The sequence below is a fragment of the Solanum pennellii genome, chromosome 12 (assembly GCF_001406875.1).
Source record: "Solanum pennellii chromosome 12, SPENNV200".
NCBI lineage: Eukaryota > Viridiplantae > Streptophyta > Magnoliopsida > Solanales > Solanaceae > Solanum > Solanum pennellii.
Genome location: NC_028648.1, coordinates 3,306,452 through 3,329,664, shown reverse-complemented (window position 1 = coordinate 3,329,664; position 23,213 = coordinate 3,306,452). Strand labels below are relative to the sequence as shown.

Here is a 23,213-nt window from a genome sequence, read left to right as displayed (position 1 = left end):
AGCACATTTGGTCCTTTATTTATTAATAAATTCTGAATTAGCCCTCATAGTTTGTCAAAGGCAATACTATTGATCATCATTGAACAATTGTAGTTACTAGAATTGGAAGTTTAGTTTGTGCATTTTTATTTTAAAAATTATAGAAATACTTTTGGTGTCTAATGTAACTTTTTAGATGTAATTTGTCTCTAATCTTTGAAGTTTTTAGTGTTGTTTATGAGATTTGAGGGGATCTTCATGGTATTTTTAGAAAATAAAAAACAAAATTAAGGATCCTCATTAAGTCAAACAACTAAAATTTATTCGGATGACCTATATAAGTCATGTTAATATGTTTTATACGTGTTAGCAATTTTATGATAGGTTCTATGCTTCGTACGAGCCCTTATGTTTTGCAAAAAGACTTCAACGATAACGCTGATTATATAAAGGATTTCCCCGAAGAAGCAATGATGAATGGTGATCACTAATGTATACATGATTAGAACATACAGTCAAACATCTTTATAACAATATCATTTGTGATCCTAATATGTTTTGGATGCTTCAATGAAATGTTGTTATAAAAAGCATATAATATAACATAACTTCATGAAAGATTGGTTCCAAAGAAAACGTGGTGACTACTATAAAAGGGTTCGACTGTAACTGAATTTTGAATGTCTTTTTCATTATGAACACCACTAGTCCAGCTCGGACACAGTAATCTAGCCATGTTTATATTGATTATATTACTTCCTTTTCGAACAATTGTACCTAAGTAGCTACAATAAGCTCGATTTGGCACAGAGCATTGATTTTAGGAAAAATTACGCGGTTAAACAAATTTATACTATTCAATTAATCATCATAGTTATAGTTTGCAATAATTACCACTTGCTACTAACATTATACATTAATTATGTGGGATGTCTTCGAGTTTGTATAATTAGTCACGTTTGTATATGTATAATTCGCCAGAATATACAAATGCATATGTATAATATATAATTTTTTAAACTTATATACATATACAATTCATCTCTCTTCCACTTTGTACCCTCTCTTGTTCGGCTCTCTCCTCCATCTCTCAATCTCGCTCGCATATATACAAATGCATATATATAATATATAATTATATATAATACAAGTTCACGTCTCTCCCACTCTCTGCTCTCTCTCACTCACCTCTCTCTTCCCTCTCCCAATCTTGTTCGCCTCTCCCCTCCCTCTCCTAACCTTCCTTGTCATATATACAAATACATACGTATAATATACAATAATCTAACCGATATACATTTACAGTTCACCTTTCTCCCATTCCCCCCCCCCTCTCTCTCTCTCTCAACTCTCTCCTCCATATAACATGTAGTTACGAATTGTAATTATCAAACTATAGTTATAAATAGTAATTATACTATTTTTAAGTGGCTATATGTGAAAGTTCCCCTTGATTTTAATAACAAATTGAAGTATATAGCAAGTATATGAGAGCATTTTAATGAAATTTGAGTCTTATTTCCAAGGAACTGTTAAATATGGCCCAAATAAAGTTTTGGGCTGGACACTAAGAATATGTAAACTTGATGCTCAATAATGTCATAAAAATGGGTCATTTGCACTTTTGGCCCTATTAATAGACAAATCTATTTGAAGGATAAAAATTCAAAATCGGATTTATTTGAAAGATAAATCGTGCAATTAAATCGATAAGCACACCATCATTTATTTTCTCATGCCTGGAAAGTCACTAATTTGATTAGTAGCACTTAAAAAGAAGAATCTATCCTTGAGAGGTCATGGAAGTAAAGACGAGATCAGAATTTAAAGTTTATAAATTTTAAATTGTCGATGAATTCATAGCTTATCTCAGTTATTATATTACCGAATAAATTTATCCTTGAGAGGTCATGGAAGCAAAGACGAGGCCAGAAATTTAAAGTTTATAAGTTTTAAATTGTCGTTCAACTTATAATTTGTCTCAGTTATTTGATTCGGGAATAAGTATTTATTTATTTAATAAAACTTTAATATAAATACATGATATAATAAAAGCTAATAGGTACACCTAATATTTTTTTTTTAAAAAAAAAACACACGATAAGAACACAATTTTGGTTATTTACAATATTTTAAATATAATTTAATGTCATATTGTCATTGTCATTTCAATAAGGTTTTCTATAATCAATAATTAAATTTACTATTCCTGCAACTCATAGTTGTCATGTACTTCTAATTTTGGTGACCCATCTAATGATCTAAACACTTTTTGTTGGGAGAATTTAAGTCTTTAAGAAAATCAATTATTTAAATTCATAAAAAGTAGAAAAAGATATTAAAGCTATCACATTAATATGTAAAATATATTTACGCTATATACATTGACAGTGTACTAAATATATCAGTGTGATTTAACTTGTTCATATGTATAAGATTATCAAACAGTGGTATTAAATAGAGTTACTTATAATTATATTTCAAATGACCAGATTACAATTGTAAATCAAATTTAATAAAGTAATGATATCGTAACAATAATAACATATACGTATAATTTACATATATCCTAAAAGATTAAATAAGAATAAAAATAATTTGCATATAATATGACTTGATAGTTGATTATATAGAAGCATATTATTAGTTACATAATCATAAAATTTATTTAATTAATTGCATGGGGACAATTGAAGTTCCAAAACTATGGGGTCCCACCATGTGGAAATAATATTAAATTATTAATATACATACTCATCAAATTAAAAAATCCATAGGACCACCAAAAAAAAAAAAAAAGTGGATCATATTCTGTGGGTCTATAGTAACTTAAATTTATGTTTCATAAAAAAAAAATGATGGCAAAATAGAATAAGTGCTAATCTGTCAAAAGCATAGGTTAAAAAAATAATTAAGCCATTATAGAAACGTGATTAGTATAATGTTTGGTTTATTTAATTTGAGAATAATATTGCAGCTTGTCATGCATGTGTGCTTCGATTTGAAGATTTAAAACTACTTTTGACAGGTTGAGGTTGGAGATTTAGATATTCAAGTCTAATTAAATTTGATTTGAAAATGTGTATTTAGATAATTCAACTTGTCTCGATTGTGTGATTAGTAGTAATCAGTTTCATATTTAAAATGTATGTGTCACTTTAGCGTCGGGTGTATAAGAGATATAATGAGGATGAGTTGAAGTTTTTAGTTGACAGATGAGATCAAATTTGTCTAGATGTGTTCTTTTAAAGTTTGAGCGTAAATTTGTATTTAAATGTCAGTTGAGGTTGTAATTGAGTGTTTGTTTATGTATTATATGCCAAAATTAAATGTATATTGTAGTACAATAATGATAACATATATACTGAGTAAAATTTCAAAAATAAAATTCGTAGAAAATGATATATATGATCTTACTCCAGACTTCTACCTTACGAGTTACGAAGATAAAAATGTCAAACTATAGTTAAGAATATTAATTAATAACATGCCTTGCCAAGTCTTTGACAACTGAATGTTAATGGTCTTGAAATATTTGGTCAAATAAGGAAACTATGTCAACACTACTTGGGTAAAGTATTCGCATCGAGTGTTTATATTAAATCAATGTAAAATATATTATTACGTGATTTAATGAAGTAAAATAAACTATAAATTTAAATCCATGACATTCATATATTGACTTGATAAAAATATTTGATACAAATAAATTTTACCCTAAATATTTTTAAATAATATTTTTTACTTAAATATATCGACATGTATTAAATTTAGAAAAGTTATCAAAGAAAGTTAATTGCATGAACATACATAGGGCCCGTTTGGCCATAAATTTTGCAAGTAAAACTTGGGAAAAAACTTGGCAAATTTTGTTTGTCCATACACTTTTTTATTATTTGGCAAATTTTTTTGGCAAATTTTTCAAATTCCCAAATGCTAGAAAAAACTAGTATTTGGGCCAAAATTCATTATTTGGAAAGTTTTAGAAATTCAATTTTTACCCTTAACTTTTTATTTTACAAAAATAATATATTTATTGACACCAACCAATTCAATTAGCACAATGTTTCCTTCTACATGCATTCTTTTGGTTTCATACATTCCTTTGTTACAGTTCGTCTTAATGAACTAGCTACTAAATAAAACATGAAATGCATTTATTTTATTTTGGTAGATAAATATTACGTTGTTGATGCTAGTCTACGGAACACAAGAGGATTTTTAGCTCCATTCAAAGGAATGCGCTATCATTTGCAGGACTACCGAGGAAGTGACAGAGAGCCTAAGAATGAAAAAGAGCTATTTAACTATAGACATGCTTCTCTGCGCAATGTATTTGAAAGAACTTTTGGTGCGTGGAAAAGTAGATTCAGAATACTAAGACAAAGCATGAACAACTATGAATGTGACATGCAAGTGAAAATAGTAATTGCTTGCGCTGTATTGCATAATTTTTTACGTGAAGACCAAAGTAGTGATGGAATATTTAATGAATATGAAAATGATGATATGGTTGTTGATGAAAGTGACGAACTATTGGCTCAGGTAACAACATCGCTTCATCTTCTCGATCATCTGATTCGGAAATGCAAGCTCATCGAGAAGAGATTGTTCATAAAATGTGGGAAGATTATATTAAAGAATAGGTTGAACTCTTTCAGATGAGAACGCATAGGTTCTTCAGTGATTGCAATATTTATTTCCTTTTGTTTTCTTCTCTTTTTTTTCCCGAATTTATATTAGTTGTATTTTCATTATCATGATTTGTACCAAGACCTTTTCACTATACGAATATTTATTGTAATGATTCTTGTTGATTTGTTGCGGAAGTCATAAATTTTGTTACGTGAGATTTCTATTGTGCTATGTAATACAAATTTATGGTTAGTTTGATAGTTTTAAAAACTTATGGGTATAAATCATATTTCTTAAAAAAATGAAATATGTTTCTCAAATTCTATGGCCAAACACATGGCAAAATTTCACCCAAATTTTCATCCAAATAGTATTTGTCAAAAATATTTGAATATCTATGACCAAACGCTAGCATAGTGTGTGTGTTTTCCTACAAAATAAATTAATTGTCAATTTTTGCAATTAATTTTAAAGTAACGAAGTTAGGTTTGTTGTTCAAAATTGATAAAGTTTATATAGAAAGTCAAAAGTCAAAGTCTATACATTCAAATAAAGCATATTATATGGAAAATTCAAAGACCTTTAATAAAATAAAATAAAAATTGTTAGTTCACTGTCCACGAAGAGTTAAACAAAAATACTAGAAATGAAAAAAATAAATTGTTGTGGTATTATTTTTCATTAAAAAAATATTTATAAAAAAGAGGAAGAGATTTGGACGGAGTATAAGATGTCATAAGTGAGATAATTAAGATATATGTTCAGATCTGCGAAGAGGTAAAACGTAGATTGAAAATGTATTGAGAAGAGTGATTGGATAAGATATGAAATATTATATATAGTTTCAGTTTGTCAAGGATATAACTTCGAATAAAAGATTATAGAGGATAAAAAATAGAGTAAAAACATAATTGTTAACGTACATAGTCGTTGGCTTTTTATATGTTCATACTGTATAGTCATAATATTGCTATTTTAGTACCTTGTCCTTCGATTTATGTTATTATTTGTTATTTCTTGTTCTTCAATTATCTATTGTTTTATTGTAGTTGTTGTTTTGTTACCATTTGTTGTTTTTAATAATTTTATTTCTCTCTTTTTTCGAGTTGTTTCTTCGAGAGTTTAATCAGAAATATCCTCTCTTTTTATGAAATAAAGACATACTTCATTCGTTTAAAAAAGAATGACTAATTTGACTTGGAACGGAGTTTTAAAAAAGAAAGAAGTTTTTTTAATATTGCGGTTCTAAATTAAAGTTTGTCAAATGTACCAAAATGTCCTTTAATCTTATGATTTTAAACATGTCACGTGAAAAGTTAAAGTTAAAGTTTTGCCAAAAAAGAAAAAGGGTCATTCTTTTTAAAACGGAGAGAGTAATATTTACGTATATTCTATTTTTTCGGAACTATTTTATGAAAAGTACTATACCATATATATGTTCTAGAACCAATTGGAATTAATTGATCCACGAAATTATTTTAAAGTAAAGTGAATTTGGTTTAATTAGATTAATTAAAAAAAAAGTTAAGTGCTTTCGGTGTAAAATAGCAAACTTTCATGTGTGACTTAATAAGAATCTTTTTTATAGTTTATTTGATCACAAAATCTTTTATTTAATTAAAAATTATGGGTTTTAGCCTTTTCCATCAGACAACTCAGCATCTTTTTTATGTAAAGAAAATCATTTAAATATTGCATAAGCTTTTCATAATAAAAAATTAATATTAATTCCACTTTAATTATATGATACTTTTACGATCTAGAGCATCAAAAAAAGTTTTTAAACCTATACTTTTACGATCTACAGCATCAAATATATTAATTAAGAAACTTAATATTTCTGATTGTTAATATTTTGATTAATAATTTTAAAGCCTACCTAGGTGGACGTGAAAACAAATCCATTGCACACATTTTTATTCTTCTAATTGTGCCCTAATACCATTACATAGCTGATTAAATATATAATTAGTAAGGTACTTATGATTGAGGTTAAATTAAAGTACCAATAATTATGTCCCCTAAATCATCAGTTTAACACAGAATCCAACCAAAAGAAGAAATAAAAAAAAAAGTATTATTAAAATAAATGTTATAGCTATAATTTCATTTAATTTTATTTCGCAACAAACTTTTTGTCATTCGCTCCCTTCCTCTAAATCTCGCTCGTCACTTTCTAGCTCGCCTCTATCATTTTATACAAACACAAATATAATGTATAAATTGTGTTTTTATTTATATAAACTGAGAGAGAAATGTATATATAACTTATAATTATATAAATACAAATCTTCTCATGTGTAGTTCTTTTTTGTTTTTCTCGCTTTATACAAATAATAATTATACAATATAATACGTGTTTGATAAAGCGAGACAGAGATTATTGAGATATTTGATATTCAAATATAAATATTTTAACTCATTCAATTGTATATAAATTTAAATTTTATGCACAAATACAATTATTAATACCATAGTGATACATATATACAAATTATCTAATCAGTATATATATATATATATTTAATACATTATTAATATACCAAATATCTATAATTTATACAAATCAAATGCTCCATAAATTCTTTATAGAGCGCAAATATCAAAGTTGTATATTACTTAGAAGTTGTATCTTCTAACAAATATGTTCATTTCTTATTTGATGTGATCATATTTCCATTTTAGTATTATATATCTTTATCATATTCAATTATTAAATATTCAATATCTATGTATAAGTTTAATTATTTCATGCATCATATTCGATAGTATTTTCTTTCTTACGATATTATTTGTCATGTTGCGTCTTTAAAAGTTAATTTAATTAATTTTTAAAATTAAATATAAATTATATTAATTTAATATTTTAAGAAAATTTAAAACTATATAAAAATACATATTAAAATATTAATCAAAATTTTTATTATTTAATTTCAAATATAAAATTTACGACAAATAATATCAGACAGAAGAAATAGTTCATTTTATATTATTTTATTGTCTTAATATTCAATCACACTAACTCCCAACATGTGCACCGCCTTACTTTATGATTTTTCAACCTCTTTAACTTTTTTTTTTCCAAAATATTTATCGTATCTTGTTTATATTATTTTTTAAATTTGAATCGAATCTTGTTTAAGTAAATTAAAATATAAACAAATAGGACACCAATTATACGTGGAATCTATAGGAAGTGAGTCACCATACATGAACAGAAACGTGGCAGCTTTCTGTTAACCCCACTGTTCGTTACTCAAACGGCAACTTCCCTTGTTTTATTCAACTTTATTATCCTACCCGCCAGCCCATTGTTTGTTTTTATTATATTATTATATGATTAATCCCTATATACTACTTTCTAAAACTATGGTTAATTCTCATTATTATAACAAGAAATTTCGATAATCTATTAAAAAAAATAACTTAATTAGCTTGTATAGGTATAATTTATTAATTATGATTCATAGTTGTATGTTAGAGAGGGGAAAGAGAGAGATGAGAAAATCGAAAGAAGAGGGAGAGATGCGAGCGAAAAAAGACAGAGAGAAGAGTAAAATAAATTGCTATGTATATCTGTCGAATTGTATCTTATGTATATGATAATTGCTTATATAAAAAGGACGAATTACAGTCTTATTTCACTTATTTTCATTAATGCTATGATGTTGACACAATCTGGTTGGCGGCATTTTCAAATGAAAAACATAAAAGATTATTTGGATCATTGTTCCAATGTATCTTATACCATATTATTTTTAAAAATTTTCAAAATCTCTTATTTTCTTAATGTATCCGAGTTAATTTTTAATGTATATGAGCAACATACTAATGTATTCGAGCCAATATTTAATGTATCTGAGCTACATGTAATGTATTCGTGCTAAATTTTTAATGTATCTGAGCTACATAGTAATGTATCCAAATAATATTAATTATTCGAGCTTCAATTATTATATCCAATTTTTTAACTGTTAAGGAATTAATGTAATTAAAACTTATAATCAATAGATTATATTTCCATATTAAAACTATGAGGTTTATGTAATTTACAGATACATAAAGTATATGTATGTATCTGTATATCTGGCGAGCAAGCGAGAGAGGAAGGAAAAAGACGAGCGAAATTGAAAGAAAAGAGGGAGAAAGGTGAGCGGGATTGAAAAATGAAAGAGAGAGGTGAATTGTATTTGTATATATATCATATAATTGTATATGTATATGAAAGGAGAGAATCGTGAAAAAGAAAGAGAGAAGAAAACACACGTAGCTAGAAAAATTACGAGCAATAATTAATTTAAACTATATATACTTACCATTCCGCCATAATCTCAAAATTTGAGGCTTTTTAGCCTTCTTTAACTTAACATAAGATACATAAATAACACGCATCTTGACCAAAAATATAATTTTTAAGAATTTAGAGGGTCAGGTATGCAACTAAAGCTAATATACCCCACCAAAATAATTAAAAAATGAAAAAGAAATAATTTCGAGATTGCTATAAGTACATACCTTGAGTGAAACTTAGGTTTGCCAAATCAAACAGCCAAACGCGGCACTAAGAAATACTCTCCAATCTTCTTCTTCTCTCTCAACTGTAAAACAACAAAAAATGGCGGCTTCTGCACGGCGATCAACCGGACCGGTGCTCCGTTCATTATCTCCCGCCGGGAGATTTTACTCATCGACATCTAGAACTTCGTCGTCTTCTGCTTCATCGATCCGGTTCACATTGGACCGTGAAACTTCCCCAAGCCGGTCTATTTCCGTAATGAACCGGCAGAAAACACTGGCTTCTTCTCAGAAGAAGACGTGTATGTGTTCGCCGACGAATCATCCAGGTTCGTTCCGTTGTAGTATGCATAAGAAAATGGATATTCGACGGAGTAGTAGTACTAGCCAAACGGCGTCGAATTCGATCCGATTGCATATGAGGCGATCGGCGATGACGAATTCGTTAGTACGAATCGGAACTGTTGAAGGTGAGCTTGTTAAAAGAGCTTTAGCGGCTTTGATTCGTCCTTCTTCGCATCAACAGCGTCGCCGTTCCGATTTCCAACGCCGACCTAGTCGGCTTTCCGTTATTTCCAGTTCCGGTGATTCATAAGTCAGTTATTCGTTCTCTAGAAATTTCATTCAACAACGCGTGCTGCGCCGATTCTCAGCGCAGATCTGGCCGGATCTCCATTGTTTCCGGTGCCGGTGATTCGTAAGACGTGAATAGAGCTGTTAGAAGTTTGCTTTTCTAGTGAATGCTGACCTCAGCAATCGATGTCTGGCCGTGAAGTGACGTCAGCTGCAACAAGGTGGCGGCGGCGGCGAATTGGAGTATACACGGTGGAGGTCGGAACGGAACAACTTTTTTGTGTACTCCGGTGACCAAAACGTTAAGATCCATATGTCTATAGTCTAAAATACATGAAGAAAATTATAAAACCATTCAGTTCTCCTAATTATGAATGCGTCAGTCAGATTCTAATTATCCAATCATTTCGATAGACTTCTAATATCATAAAAATTTAACATATGAATCAAATTAAAAGTAATTTAATTTTGATTTATCACACGATTCGATATATGTGAGAAACAAACAATAGTGTTAAATGAGTTAATTTTATTTCAAAATAATATTAAATAGGTTATAACAGTGAAATTTCAAAGTGAATTTAACATATTTACAAAAATTTTATAAAGAATATCAAAATGAAAATATTATCATTAAAAGAGATAAATTGTGAAACATTTTGCTCGCGTGCGGTCAATAAATTCACATACAAAAGTAAATAATAATAACAATAAGATAACGCTATGATAACAAAGAAAACAATTAATAATCTACTGTGATATTGCTAGTACAAAATATATATATGGACTGACACTATAACAATATATATATTTGTAGAAATTTTACTCTTTTTTATGAATAATATTTAATATTCGTTAAAAATAATAATTTATAATCTATTATTATTAAAATTAGATCTCTTATATTGAAATTTAAGTGTGTGTTTTTTTAACACTGTTGAACCACTCTTGATAAGCTAATTTTTCGACCAATATTTCCCTATTCTCATCATATCTAATCTGTTGCATCTCTTTGTTAGAATGTCACCTCAAACAATATCAAATAGAGTGAATTAACAAAAAATATAATGAATTACTCATAGATTATAAAATTAGTTGACAATAAATTAAAATATGAATTATGGCTCAAACATGTTCACTTCTTGCTAAGCTAATTGCTTGGTATGATGTCAACTACTAGTTGATTGCTCAAAAATGAATATGGTTCAATGTGTCACTCTTTTAAGCTTTGAAATTCAATTTTTTTTCTGTATTGTAATTTTTTTAAAATATTTTTTAAAAAAAATATGATGAATTATCAGATATTGTGATTGTATTTTTTTCGAATTGTTAAACCTTAATTTTGTATATGAATTTAAGTAATTTTTAAAAAATTTAGTTATTATAATTTATAATATTTTTTACGTAATTTTTAAATAATATATGTTACTCCATTATCTCTATTCATGTGAAATTGACACTGGTAATATTTGAAGAGTCATCCAATTTTTGTAAAAGATATTTTAAGTTATTAATTATTGTCATTTATTAAAAAAATTAACATAATTTTTAAATGTATGACATATTAAAAGAATAGTAAGAAAACAAATTAAAATAGAAAGAATACTTAAATGGGTCTCACCTGTTTCAAGGAAAAAATGATTGACTAAAATCACGCATACAATTCAAGCAGAAATGTCATTCAAGAATCGTATTTTAACTTGTTATATATGATATAGACACAATTTAAATTAAAAGATTCAAATAAACTCCTAACTTTTGAACAAACAAAACATATTAAGCCGATAAGTAAGTTAATATTCTGAAGTTTATTTTTGGCAGAAGTGATTGAATCAAACAACTTGTCATGTCTCATCAATTTTGTGAAATATGACCGCTTAGTTATTCAGACAAATATTTTATCGTAATTATTTATGATAAAATTTCTTAAAAGTCCTAGTATGACCGTCTGAAAAGAAGTTTTAGATAAAGAAAGTTAAATCAATATAATCGCTCTATTTTTATTTTGAAAAATCCGAGAAAATAAAATATGCTTATCCTTCCTTTGTTAGCTTTCAATTTTGGCCTTATTAACTTCATCTTTTTATCGGAATAGTCACTTAATTAGAGTTGTGGGAGATGAGTAGAGGGTTTTTGAAATTTTCTTGCTTCCTTTGTTCTTCTTTTGATTTAGGAAAAAGCAAGAAAAGGGAGAAAAAGAAGAAACGAAAGTTTCTAGGTGTGGATCCCAGCGCGTGAAATCACGCAGCTTGACTTATTTAGTTTATGTGTTAAGGTCAGCACTTAGGTGCATAGAAAATAGATAAAAATATAGTTTAGGTGAATAATGAGACACCCATGAAGTTGAAGTATATAGTTGAGATTTCGAATATAGATTGAGGAGGCTTTTGATCATTTTCTCTTTTTCTTACTATAACTCTTCCAAAAAACAATAAAAAGAAAATAAAAAAGAACTTAAATAGGAAAAAAACCCACTTGGTAGCTACTTTCAATGTATACATAGTTGGTATCCAACTAATAAATAGTTGGTTATGAAAAGTTACATACATGGACAAAAAAATAGTGTATGCATTTTATTTTATAATAATTGTATCTATATATGACCATGACATTGTCATCTTCTTAGCTTTTGTCACTTTAATTCTAGATAAGGTGATGAACATAAAGAGATAATCCACTAAAAGAACACAAATAAATATATAGCTAATTTATATTATAAAGACTAGGTACAAAAGCAGCAATATAAGTCACAATCAAATGATTTCCGTCTTTTTTACTTTTAATCACAAATTTAAATCAATCGAACCCCAAAAAATAATCCAAATAGAACCATCATCTTCAAACATAAATTAAACATCACAAAATCAAATTAGTTAAATTCTGATATAAATATCAAAAACCGACAAAAAATATCGAAAACAAAAAAAACTTACAAAAGCAAAAAGAAGTGAAGAGATTTTATTTTTTTTGGGTAATAGAAATCATTATATGACCCTACTTTGGACAAGCTACTTGGGGAGACAACTACAACCCACTTATGTCATTTTCCCTCTTTTATTTAAAAATTCAGAACTCAAATATTAATTCCGCTATTAACTATATATGAGTCCGGAGCTTAAAGGGTGAAAAATATTAACAAAAATTTCAAAATGATATGTGAAATTTCTTTTTAACCAAAACGACAAAATCGTTCATTAAGTAGTGATTTTATCCGCTGAAAAAAGTAAAATCGCTGCAATAATAGCGATTTGTTAAATTTCATTTTTTAAAAAAAAAAAATTTAAACATAATCGCTTCTAAAGGAGCGATTTCCAAAATAAAATTTTCTTTTTTTAATATGTCGCTGTTGAGGCAGCGACTTAAGTTTAATTATTTTTTTATTATTTTTTGCTTTGCTTCTTTTTTTAAAGAAAGTTTAAATAAAAAAATTAAAATCAAATCGCTGCCAAGACATCGATTTTTAATTAAATTTATTTGTTTATTTTTTAAAATCAAATCGCTAAAAAAAATTTTGATTTAAAATTGGTGCCTTGACAGCGATTTGATTTTAAAAAATAAATAAAAAAATTTAATTAAAAACTGCTGCAATTTGATTTTTTTTTAAAAAAAAAATTGATTTAAACTTTTTTTTTAAAAAAAAGAAGCAAAAAAAAACTTGAACTCAAACATAATAAAAATATTATAAAAAACATATATATATTTTAAAAATCACTCCTTTGAGAGGATTTTGTTTAAAATTTTTTTTTTTTAAAAAAATCAAATTTAACAAATCGCTGCTATAGCAGCGATTTTACTTTTTTTGGCGAACAAAATCGCTACTTAGTGAGCGATTTTTGCCATTTTGGTTAAAAAACAAAACTCATAATACCGTTTTAAAATTTTTGTTAACATTTTTCACCCTTTAGGGTCCGAACTCAACTATATATACATATAGTTCAAATAATCCATAAATTATATGAATTCATATAAGGGCAGAGCCACATGAGTGCAAAGGGGCAAACCTTCCGTAATAAAAAAATTACACGATATACATGTAAGATTAAAATTATTTTCTTACTAGACATAAGCACTGAATGTTGTTCTTGAGTACTTTAAATTATGTCAGTGAAAATTTAAATTTCGCAACCGATATATATATATATATATATATATATATATATATATATTGAGGACTACTTGTTTATTTATGCAAAGGAATAAGGTATATATATATATATATATATATTGAGGACTACTTGTTTATTTATGCAAAGGGATAAGTATATATATATATATATATATATTGAGGACTACTTGTTTATTTATGCAAAGGGATAAGGATATAATCATTTTCTCAACTTTATTATAAGGTCCCATCATACATGTAATTTTTTTTTTTCATGGTGTGACATAGTTGCAAAACTCTTTAATATGCTAATATACAAATGTAATAGTTTCACCTCGCTATGCTATTTACCATAGGCATGATACATAAACATGATATTTAACTAAGCTTTATCGGTAACTATTCCATCCAACTTTGAATATGCACAAATAAACACTTGAACTTGTTAAAATCGAATGAATACACATATATCCTATATGACATAATACATGTAGGATGCCAACCACGACACAGAATTTCCATGTAAGGTGCCATGTAGGACATATATGTCTATTTTTTCAATTTTATACAAGTTTAAATCCTTACTTGTGCACATCCGAAGTTAAAGAACACATTTATCGACTGACGTCAAGTTTACGATCATATTTATATGTTATGCTTTTACTATATACTAGATTTTGAAAACGTGCGTTGCACGTTTGTCCCTTGTAATTACTACAAAAATGTATGCATACTTAAAAAATTGAATTTCAGAATAGAAAATATATTTGTGTTGCACGCTACTTAGTATAAATATTCGTAAATTTACGTTCTTTTAACCGAAAAATTGAATGTAACAAATAATGAACTAAGTAAAAATATGCAACATTGAAATGAAAAATAATACTTACCAAACAACAAATAAATGTCCATGACGCCTTTAACCTTCTTGAAGAATGCATCGAATGCACTGAAATGATTAAATTCTAATTCAGATATCTATATTCTCCAAGAATTTACCGTCAATAAATTAACGAAACAACATACATATTCTTTCTCACACAAGTAGATATGTTTTACCTCATGAATGTTGAGCAGACTTTTTGTCCAAATGAATAACTCTTTAGAATTATTTATCACATGTTGCGATAAAAACATAAATTTTCTATGTAAAGAATGAAACAAAACATGTAAATAGTTCTATCTATATACATATATGTCTAAAATTTATTGATCAAAAGAAACATGAAAAATTTGGAAAAGAATTTTGTGAGATAAATCAATTCACATGCTATTGTCATGAGAAGACATCAAAATAATGTATTTTGTTGGAAAAATCAGATATATAATTTTATCAATGGAACTCCTCAAATTCTTTAACTTAAAATTAAATAAGAGATGTTTTGAAATGTTTGAACTTCATTTGTTTGAATGACTGTTTATCTCTCATTATAACTTTATTACTTTAAAGTTTATTATCTAATTATTTATTAAAAATACTTCTACATTTTAAATAATAGAAAAAATATTTAAGTGAAGGATAAAATGGTAATTCAACTTTGAGGTTAGAAGCTTCCCACTTATAATAATACTAGTTTCCGGAACGTGCGTTGCACGTTTGTCCATACAATTCTTATAAAGTTGAATTATTATATAGAAAATGTTGAAATTAGAAATATTAGTTTTACCAATTTATATTTTATTCATTAAATAAAATTCATAATAATCGAATAGTACATTGACCATCAAGCAAGAAATATGAAAAAATAATTATATTACTATAGCATCTAAAATGGTAAAGATAAAATTTATGATATAAAATATCATTCTAATGAGGATCAACAAATATTAATATTTCAAAACCAAAAAAAAAGTTACCTGAAAATTGCCTAATGATTCACATCAACACGAGGCAAGTGGTAAAGAAAAATTATTTTTTCATGATACATATATATAGCTAAAGATTCATTGGATAAGATGAAAAGGTGAAGAGTTGTTTAAGTTAATAATTTAATTTATAGAAAGGGTAAAATCGTAATTCAACTTTCAACTTTTTTGTTCATGCTTTTAGTAATATATGATATGATATGATANAAATTCTTTAACTTAAAATTAAATAAGAGATGTTTTGAAATGTTTGAACTTCATTTGTTTGAATGACTATTTATCTCTCATTATAACTTTATTACTTTAAAGTTTATTATCTAATTATTTATTAAAAATACTTCTACATTTTAAATAATAGAAAAAATATTTAAGTGAAGGATAAAATGGTAATTCAACTTTGAGGTTAGAAGCTTCCCACTTATAATAATACTAGTTTCCGGAACGTGCGTTGCACGTTTGTCCCATACAATTATTATAAAGTTGAATTATTATATAGAAAATGTTGAAATTAGAAATATTAGTTTTACCAATTTATATTTTATTCATTAAATAAAATTCATAATAATCGAATAGTACATTGACCATCAAGCAAGAAATATGGAAAAATAATTATATTACTATAGCATCTAAAATGGTAAAGATAAAATTTACGATATAAAATATCATTCTAATGAGGATCAACAAATATTAATATTTCAAAACCAAAAAAAAAGTTACCTGAAAATTGCCTAATGATTCACATCAACACGAGGCAAGTGGTAAAGAAAAATTATTTTTTCATGATACATATATATAGCTAAAGATTCATTGGATAAGATGAAAAGGTGAAGAGTTGTTTAAGTTAATAATTTAATTTATAGAAAGGGTAAAATCGTAATTCAACTTTCAACTTTTTTGTTCATGCTTTTAGTAATATATGATATGATTACATGAGAACACTAGGAGTCATTTGATGTACAGAACAAGGTCGGATAAATTAGTTCAAGAAATATAATCTCAAAACTATATTTTCGAAATAACTTAATCCGCAAACGAAACGACCTCTTAAGTACTTAATTAGGCCTATATCTCACAAGATTTAGAAGGACATTGTCTTGTAGTTTCTTAATCTCAAATGGTGTCACATTGCAATATTCTAAATCCAATGTATGTAAATTCTTCAAAGGCTTCAAATATTTCAACCCATCATTGGTGATACAAGAATTTGACACATTCAAATACACCAACAATTTCATTCCTGCATTATTTTATAAGAAAAAAAAGATATGTGAAAACTAGGCCACGTATGAACAAAAGATATATACAGAAACAAATCTAGAATTTTGAATCGAAACAATTCAGGACAAAAGTGTAGTTTTTTTGCATGCTAAAACTTCTTTTGTGCATATGTATACATGATTCGAGCTGAAAATAGCTGGCACGATTGGATTAGCTAGACACGCTTTTCAATCCACCTTTAGACTAAGATATCCAATAGGCGGATCTAAACTTGAACGCGTTAACTTGAGCTTAGGTTAAAAAATGGAATCCGTCCAAACATTACCTGAGCTGAAATATATCGAGTTAAAATGGGCTAAACAATAAGTTAAAGTCCTGAATATATGCAAATGTGTCTAAATTTCAAAACGCACACACATTCAACTCTACGAGTCTAAATTTTCGATTGAACATGTTCATGTTAACTTATCGAGTAAATAAACGTACCTGATAGAAGCTCCAAGGTCTTATCGGTCAAGTTCCGGTTCTGTGATAGGTTCAAAAACATCAAGGAAGAAAGATCCTTTATATTTTCGACTCCAGTATCCGTTAACGTGCCACCACAAAGGTCAAGTGATTGCAGATTTCTGAAATCTGATGAGACAATCATACACATTTTAGAATTTGAATATGCACACACAAGTATACGAGGTCAACTAGTAATGATAAAGTGGTGAGATCGAGTGAGACTTATATCTAGATCAAAAGTACTCGTCGATGAAATTAAAGGAAGCATAAGGCATCATACAACTAAGCCTGACCTGAATCAATTTATGATGAATTCTCGCAATACATGATAGTAAACCTTACGACACCAGAAAGAACGAGAGTGTAAGATATGGTGTAAGAGGAGGACGGATACTAAAACGTTTAACATACATGTGAGGTACTTTGTCCCGGAATCAGTTATGTGAGCTCCAAAGAGATCCAGGTGAGTCAAACCAGTTAAACCTATACTCCATAGAGACAAAAGAATAACATGATTAAATTTCTAGCAGCAAATATCAGAAAAGAAATTATACGATACGATACAATAAACATGATACTGAGGAATTGATACGCGATGAGCCATATCACAAAACAGAAAGTACATTTTGCATCCAGCTTATACTAAGCATTCACATTTCGTCTCGTGTTTCTTATGGCTTACCTGTGAGAAATGCAAGCCCTGAGTCTGCAATTTGGCGAACGTCCAGATTGAGTGACTTGAGACTTGTTAATCCGGATAGCATTTTCAAACCATCGTCCGTCACTAAGGTGAATTTGAGGTTGAGATCTTCCAAGTTTTTCAAACCTAAAACAAAACGAATCACTCAAATCTGTTCATAAAATAAGAAGTCGGAGACAGATTTTAGTCCCCATCGAAATGCAGATGACACTCTTCTTTGATAATTAACATCTATGGTTGCGTGTAAAATCCTCCAAAAAGTAGTACATTTGTTGAGTATCGGACATGATTGCTGCAACATTTTTGGGAAGTTCGAGCAACATAAATCAACATACTACAACTTTTATCCAACATGGATGACTTGTTGACCTCAGAAATTATCTCAAAGATGTAAACAGAACTCAAGTGACTCAACTAAATTCCAGTAATATAAGATAAACCGAATAATCAAGATCTGATTCGAGTTATTCAGGACCGTAAACTCAGTGGTCCTCGATTAAGGCAACGTTATGTTAAGCGCAGGTTGATGTTCTATACCAGATAAATGAGCCAATCCGTCATCCGTAATCCTACATGAGTTGAAGTCCAAGCCTTCCAATTTTGTCAGACCTGCAATATCGATCCAATGAAATTAAATGCAGCGTTGAATTAATTTAAGGCGGAGAAAATGAAATGCAACGCTCAATTAATGCAATCGAAGAGGATAGACAGACCTTTCAAATGGACCAAACATTCATCTGTAATGTGGTTAAATCCCAAATTCAATACCTTCAACTCGCTGAGTTCTGCACGATATACAATATTAGCTAAAGATGTAACAACATCTTTGCTCGAATCAGTTCATAACGATCCAGTTACCCGAAAACTTTTCACATCCATCATCTCTCAGACAACATCTATTGAGATTCAACGATTGCAGCGAAGGAAGCTCTGTCAAATAAAAAGGAAAGTTCCCATAAGAGAAGATACTATTAAAAAACATCAGTGATGCCTTTATTATCCTATATATGTTTGCTCGGACTACACGGACCCTCTAAAAATTGAACTACTTTTGGAGGATCAGACGCGCATCAGGTGTCATTTTAGAAGAATCCGAGCAACATAGCTTTTATCAACCATAGGATCGAAAATGCACTTACCATCTTAACTTACTAAAACTACGGTACTACTAGAAAAGTGCAAACCTGATATAGTATCCAAACATGACGTAGTAACATGAGATCCTTCGATATTTAGTACAACAAGTTTGTTCAAACCTAAAAAGAAATCAAAAAGGAAATTTCAATATAAGTATAAACGAGTCTACAAAGACGACAACAGAAATACTCATCAGTACCTCTCAGATAAGACACTCCATAATCTGTTATGTAGAGACACACGATCTCAAGATCCTTCAAACTCGCGATCCCTGTATTGCATCATGTGAAAACGAGCAAATGCTCACAATAAATCAAGCACAGCAAGATGACACGTGCGATGAGCTTAAAGCACATTCACCACCGATACCTGCCAAAGGCTGCATGTCTGAATCCATTATGCATTGACAACATCTTATACTGAGAGATTCAAGTTTCGGTAAACCTGAAACAAAAATAGGACTATTTATCTTAAGGTGAAGCAAATCTTTGATAACAGAACAGAATTGAAACCATACAATGTCAACGAAAGCCAATGTAAACTTCAAATCCTGGATCCGCCTATGGTTCCACTTCCTATAGCTACCTCGACAGTAAAATGTTTATAGATAAAGTAGATTTCTTCGTACATACATATAAAGGGTCTCGACAAAGGCTATTGCATTCACATGAACGGGTAAGCAGACATTTATATCTGCCCTGCCCCTCCGTATGCTTGATCATTGCCAACTCTAGGTCTCGATAGAACTGTGTAATACTAAAAGATAAATTATTGGCTAACAACCAACCTTGAAGATGAACAAATCCTCCATGAATTTGTGGACACCTCTCGAAATCCAACTTAACTAATTTATCTAAGCTGGATAAAGATTCCATTGCTTCAGCAGTAACCGAAACACATTTTGTAAAACTCAAATAAGTCAAATTCGAGAAACCTGAGGCACAAATACAATGATCGTCATCACCAAACAGATCGAATCACAAATTAACTTTCCTAATCCGACTAGTAACAGAGTAAGATAATGCAAACACCCGAAGAAAATAGTCAGTCACACGATCGATTTTATACTGTCTATATCATCCATCATACATACTCCAAAGAAATATGCTCAATAAAACAACACAATGATGCAAAGAATCTAAGTTGCTTGCACTCTCCAAAGATGTTGAGCGGTGCGTAAATGCACTTTTGGAAGATCCAACATGAATATGACTAACATCGTTGGACAATCCGAGCAACATAGCAAAGAAAACAGGAATAACAGAGAAAAAAAAAAACATTTTCTCGTCTTCATTTAGCACTCTCTCTCTTAGGAAAACCGATTCACGAGAAACTTAACATACAGATTGACAAGTAAAACATGAAACTATTGCAAGAGAGAACAGTAATAACTACCACTGAGTTCCTTTATCCTCTGTTCAGAAATACGGTCACAGCTATCGAAGGATAACGCTTGGAGATTCGGGCATTTTTTCAACAGACAGAATCCAAAATCAGTAACCTTAGAACCAAAGATACATACAGACAGTAAAGATGATCCTTGTGAAGAAAACACATCCATCCAATTATGTTTAACACCTTTATATTCTCCTGTCCACATATCCTGTTAACAAGAAAAGAGTCCTATAAGATCATGTACTAAAAAAAATGACTTGGTTTTTCAAAATTCGATACGATATCAATGTGAGACGGGATTTACGTGCAGTGCACAATCTCTAAATGCTTCTATATTGTCATCTGAAAGGCGATTGGAATAGACCAGATTGTTGAATATCAACTGGCTTATGTCCCTTGGCAGCATTGAGAATGACTTGTATTTGTCAAGATCCTGTTAATAGAAGGGAGCATAAGATTTCCATATTGGTTGGACTCTTCAAAAATGTCGTTGGGCCGTGTCGGATCCTTCGAACATAGAGCATGTTTGGAGGATCCGATACTGGTGCGGTAACATTAGCCTATACTAAACGAGTTCAACTGAATGCAATATTTTCGACAAATAACATGATTATATATGTGTTTAAATGCATAATTCCAAAAGTACAATATGCTTAAGAACATTAATCTTGTGTTACTCGGACTTTCCAAATATGTTGTTGCATCCGTGTTAGATTCTCCAAAATGCATTACTTTTGGAGGAACTGACACACAGATATTGATATTTTTGAAGAGTCTGAGCAACATAGTACTAAACATTGAACACATTAAGTTTATACTGTGAATCGAACTCTGCTTAATGAAACATATTAAGAGAAAATCAAATCAATCACCTTACGTATTCTATGAACGCATAATTCCATGAGGGACGGACAGTTGTTTCTTCCCAGAGGACAATCTACGCCACGCCCAAGAAAGAACGACTCTAAACAACTCGATCTCCCAACTTTAAACCGTCTACTTGAGAAACCTCTTCTAATGATGTTATCATCATCATGTGCATCTCTCTTTAATGAACAAACACTTCCCATTCGATTAGGAATACGCCAACAAAGCTTTAGTCTACGCCAAAACGAGAGCTAATAAACAACAGCACAACCGGACATTCAAGAAACAAGCACCCTTACACATGTTGTAGAAGAACTTGATCATAGGCACTTGAAGCCTGAAAGAGATCAATGATACATGTAGAACGTCAAATTTCTCGTATGAGTTTAAGTTCTACGTACTGACAATGCATAAACTTTTGCACTATCAAGTAAAATCAACATACAACAACATGTAATTCTACGTAACAACTCTGAAAATTCTTTAATTCTAAATTTTTCATATGACATGTTTAAGACCAGACAACAAGATTAAAAGACATCTCGATACATTCTACATATCTTTAGTTTAAGACTATAAGATTCAAAAATCGTTCTTTTACTTTCTTGGATTTCGTTTTCAAGTCAAAACCAGACAAACAAACTGAAACCGAGGGAACGATTGATTCTTGCAGTTTTTCATTCCTCTGTTTTCATCTTGTTTGTACAAAAATCAAGAATCATAATTTTCACTTTCAATTTTTCCACTGAAACTAGTGAATCTTCATGTATAAACAAACAGCTGCATAATACTTCCAAATTCTCCACTTAATTCATATCACGACGCAGAAAACTTGCGATCTTAAACGTGACATTTCTATGCTGCAACATGTTATTACTAAAGAGTAAAATCGAAAGTTTAAAGTCGGATTTTTTTTTCAGAAACACATAAAGGGATCATCCTATTATACTATACAAACAAACAAACATCTACATGCTTAACCTCCAAAATTTTCACTTCATATCATGAAGCATAGAATTTATAGAACTCACAGTCTTAAACATGTTACATTAATTTTAATGCCACAACAATATGTCATCATTAAGAATAAAATAGCAAGTAAGTAATCTAAAAAATAGCGTGTATAGAGACGTTACTTACTATATAGATAAATTATTTTCTTTGACTATAATTTTTGTTTCTATCAAGAAAAAGTGTCATAATCAATTATTTCAATAAAATCCAAAAACACACATAACAAAACATAAACCAAATATGTTTTCTTAATCAAAATATCACCAAATGAAAAAGTGAAAAAAAACCCTTATAAAGAGAGAATACTCCAAAATAAGCCTTTAATTCTTATTATGATATATCTTTCATTCAATAATATAAGAGCACAAAATATTTGTTGTTTTTAATTTCCCTTATATTAGAGCTTATTATTAGAGATGCATAAAATCAAGAAAGCTTGTGGGTGTGTGCCACGTGTCCAAATATTTGTGTAGAAGAGTGGAATGAATACCTAGTACATTGGTTTTGTTTTTGTTTTTTCCTAAGTGTCATCATAGTGTAATATGTTGTGTCAGACTAATCATCAAAACACTTGCAAAATGATGCTTAGAGGATAAGGATATTATCTTTGAAGATACACTTCGAAATCCGTATTCAATATTTATATTGAAATTTCAAATACTTTCGAATTTAAATAGAGAAATTGTAAAATAATTTACTTTT

At 29.2% G+C, this 23,213-nt stretch overlaps 1 protein-coding gene and 1 pseudogene across 1 annotated transcript; one reads left to right on the top strand and one right to left on the bottom strand.

The window, feature by feature from the left end:
- The first annotated feature begins 9,133 nt into the window (after positions 1–9,133).
- LOC107005598 lies at positions 9,134–10,104 on the top strand. Its single transcript, XM_015204238.2, has one exon. It carries the CDS (start codon positions 9,230–9,232, stop codon positions 9,722–9,724), a length of 495 nt encoding a protein of 164 aa, XP_015059724.1. The 5' UTR covers positions 9,134–9,229; the 3' UTR covers positions 9,725–10,104.
- A 6,621-nt stretch (positions 10,105–16,725) lies between these two features.
- Positions 16,726–21,747, bottom strand: LOC107006905 (annotated as a pseudogene).
- Between the last annotated feature and the right edge of the window lie 1,466 nt (positions 21,748–23,213).

Excerpts from the sequence above, each read along its gene's own strand:
- LOC107005598 (XM_015204238.2), top strand. The coding sequence starts at position 9,230 with ATGGCGGCTTCTGCACGGCGATCAACCGGACCGGTGCTCCGTTCATTA.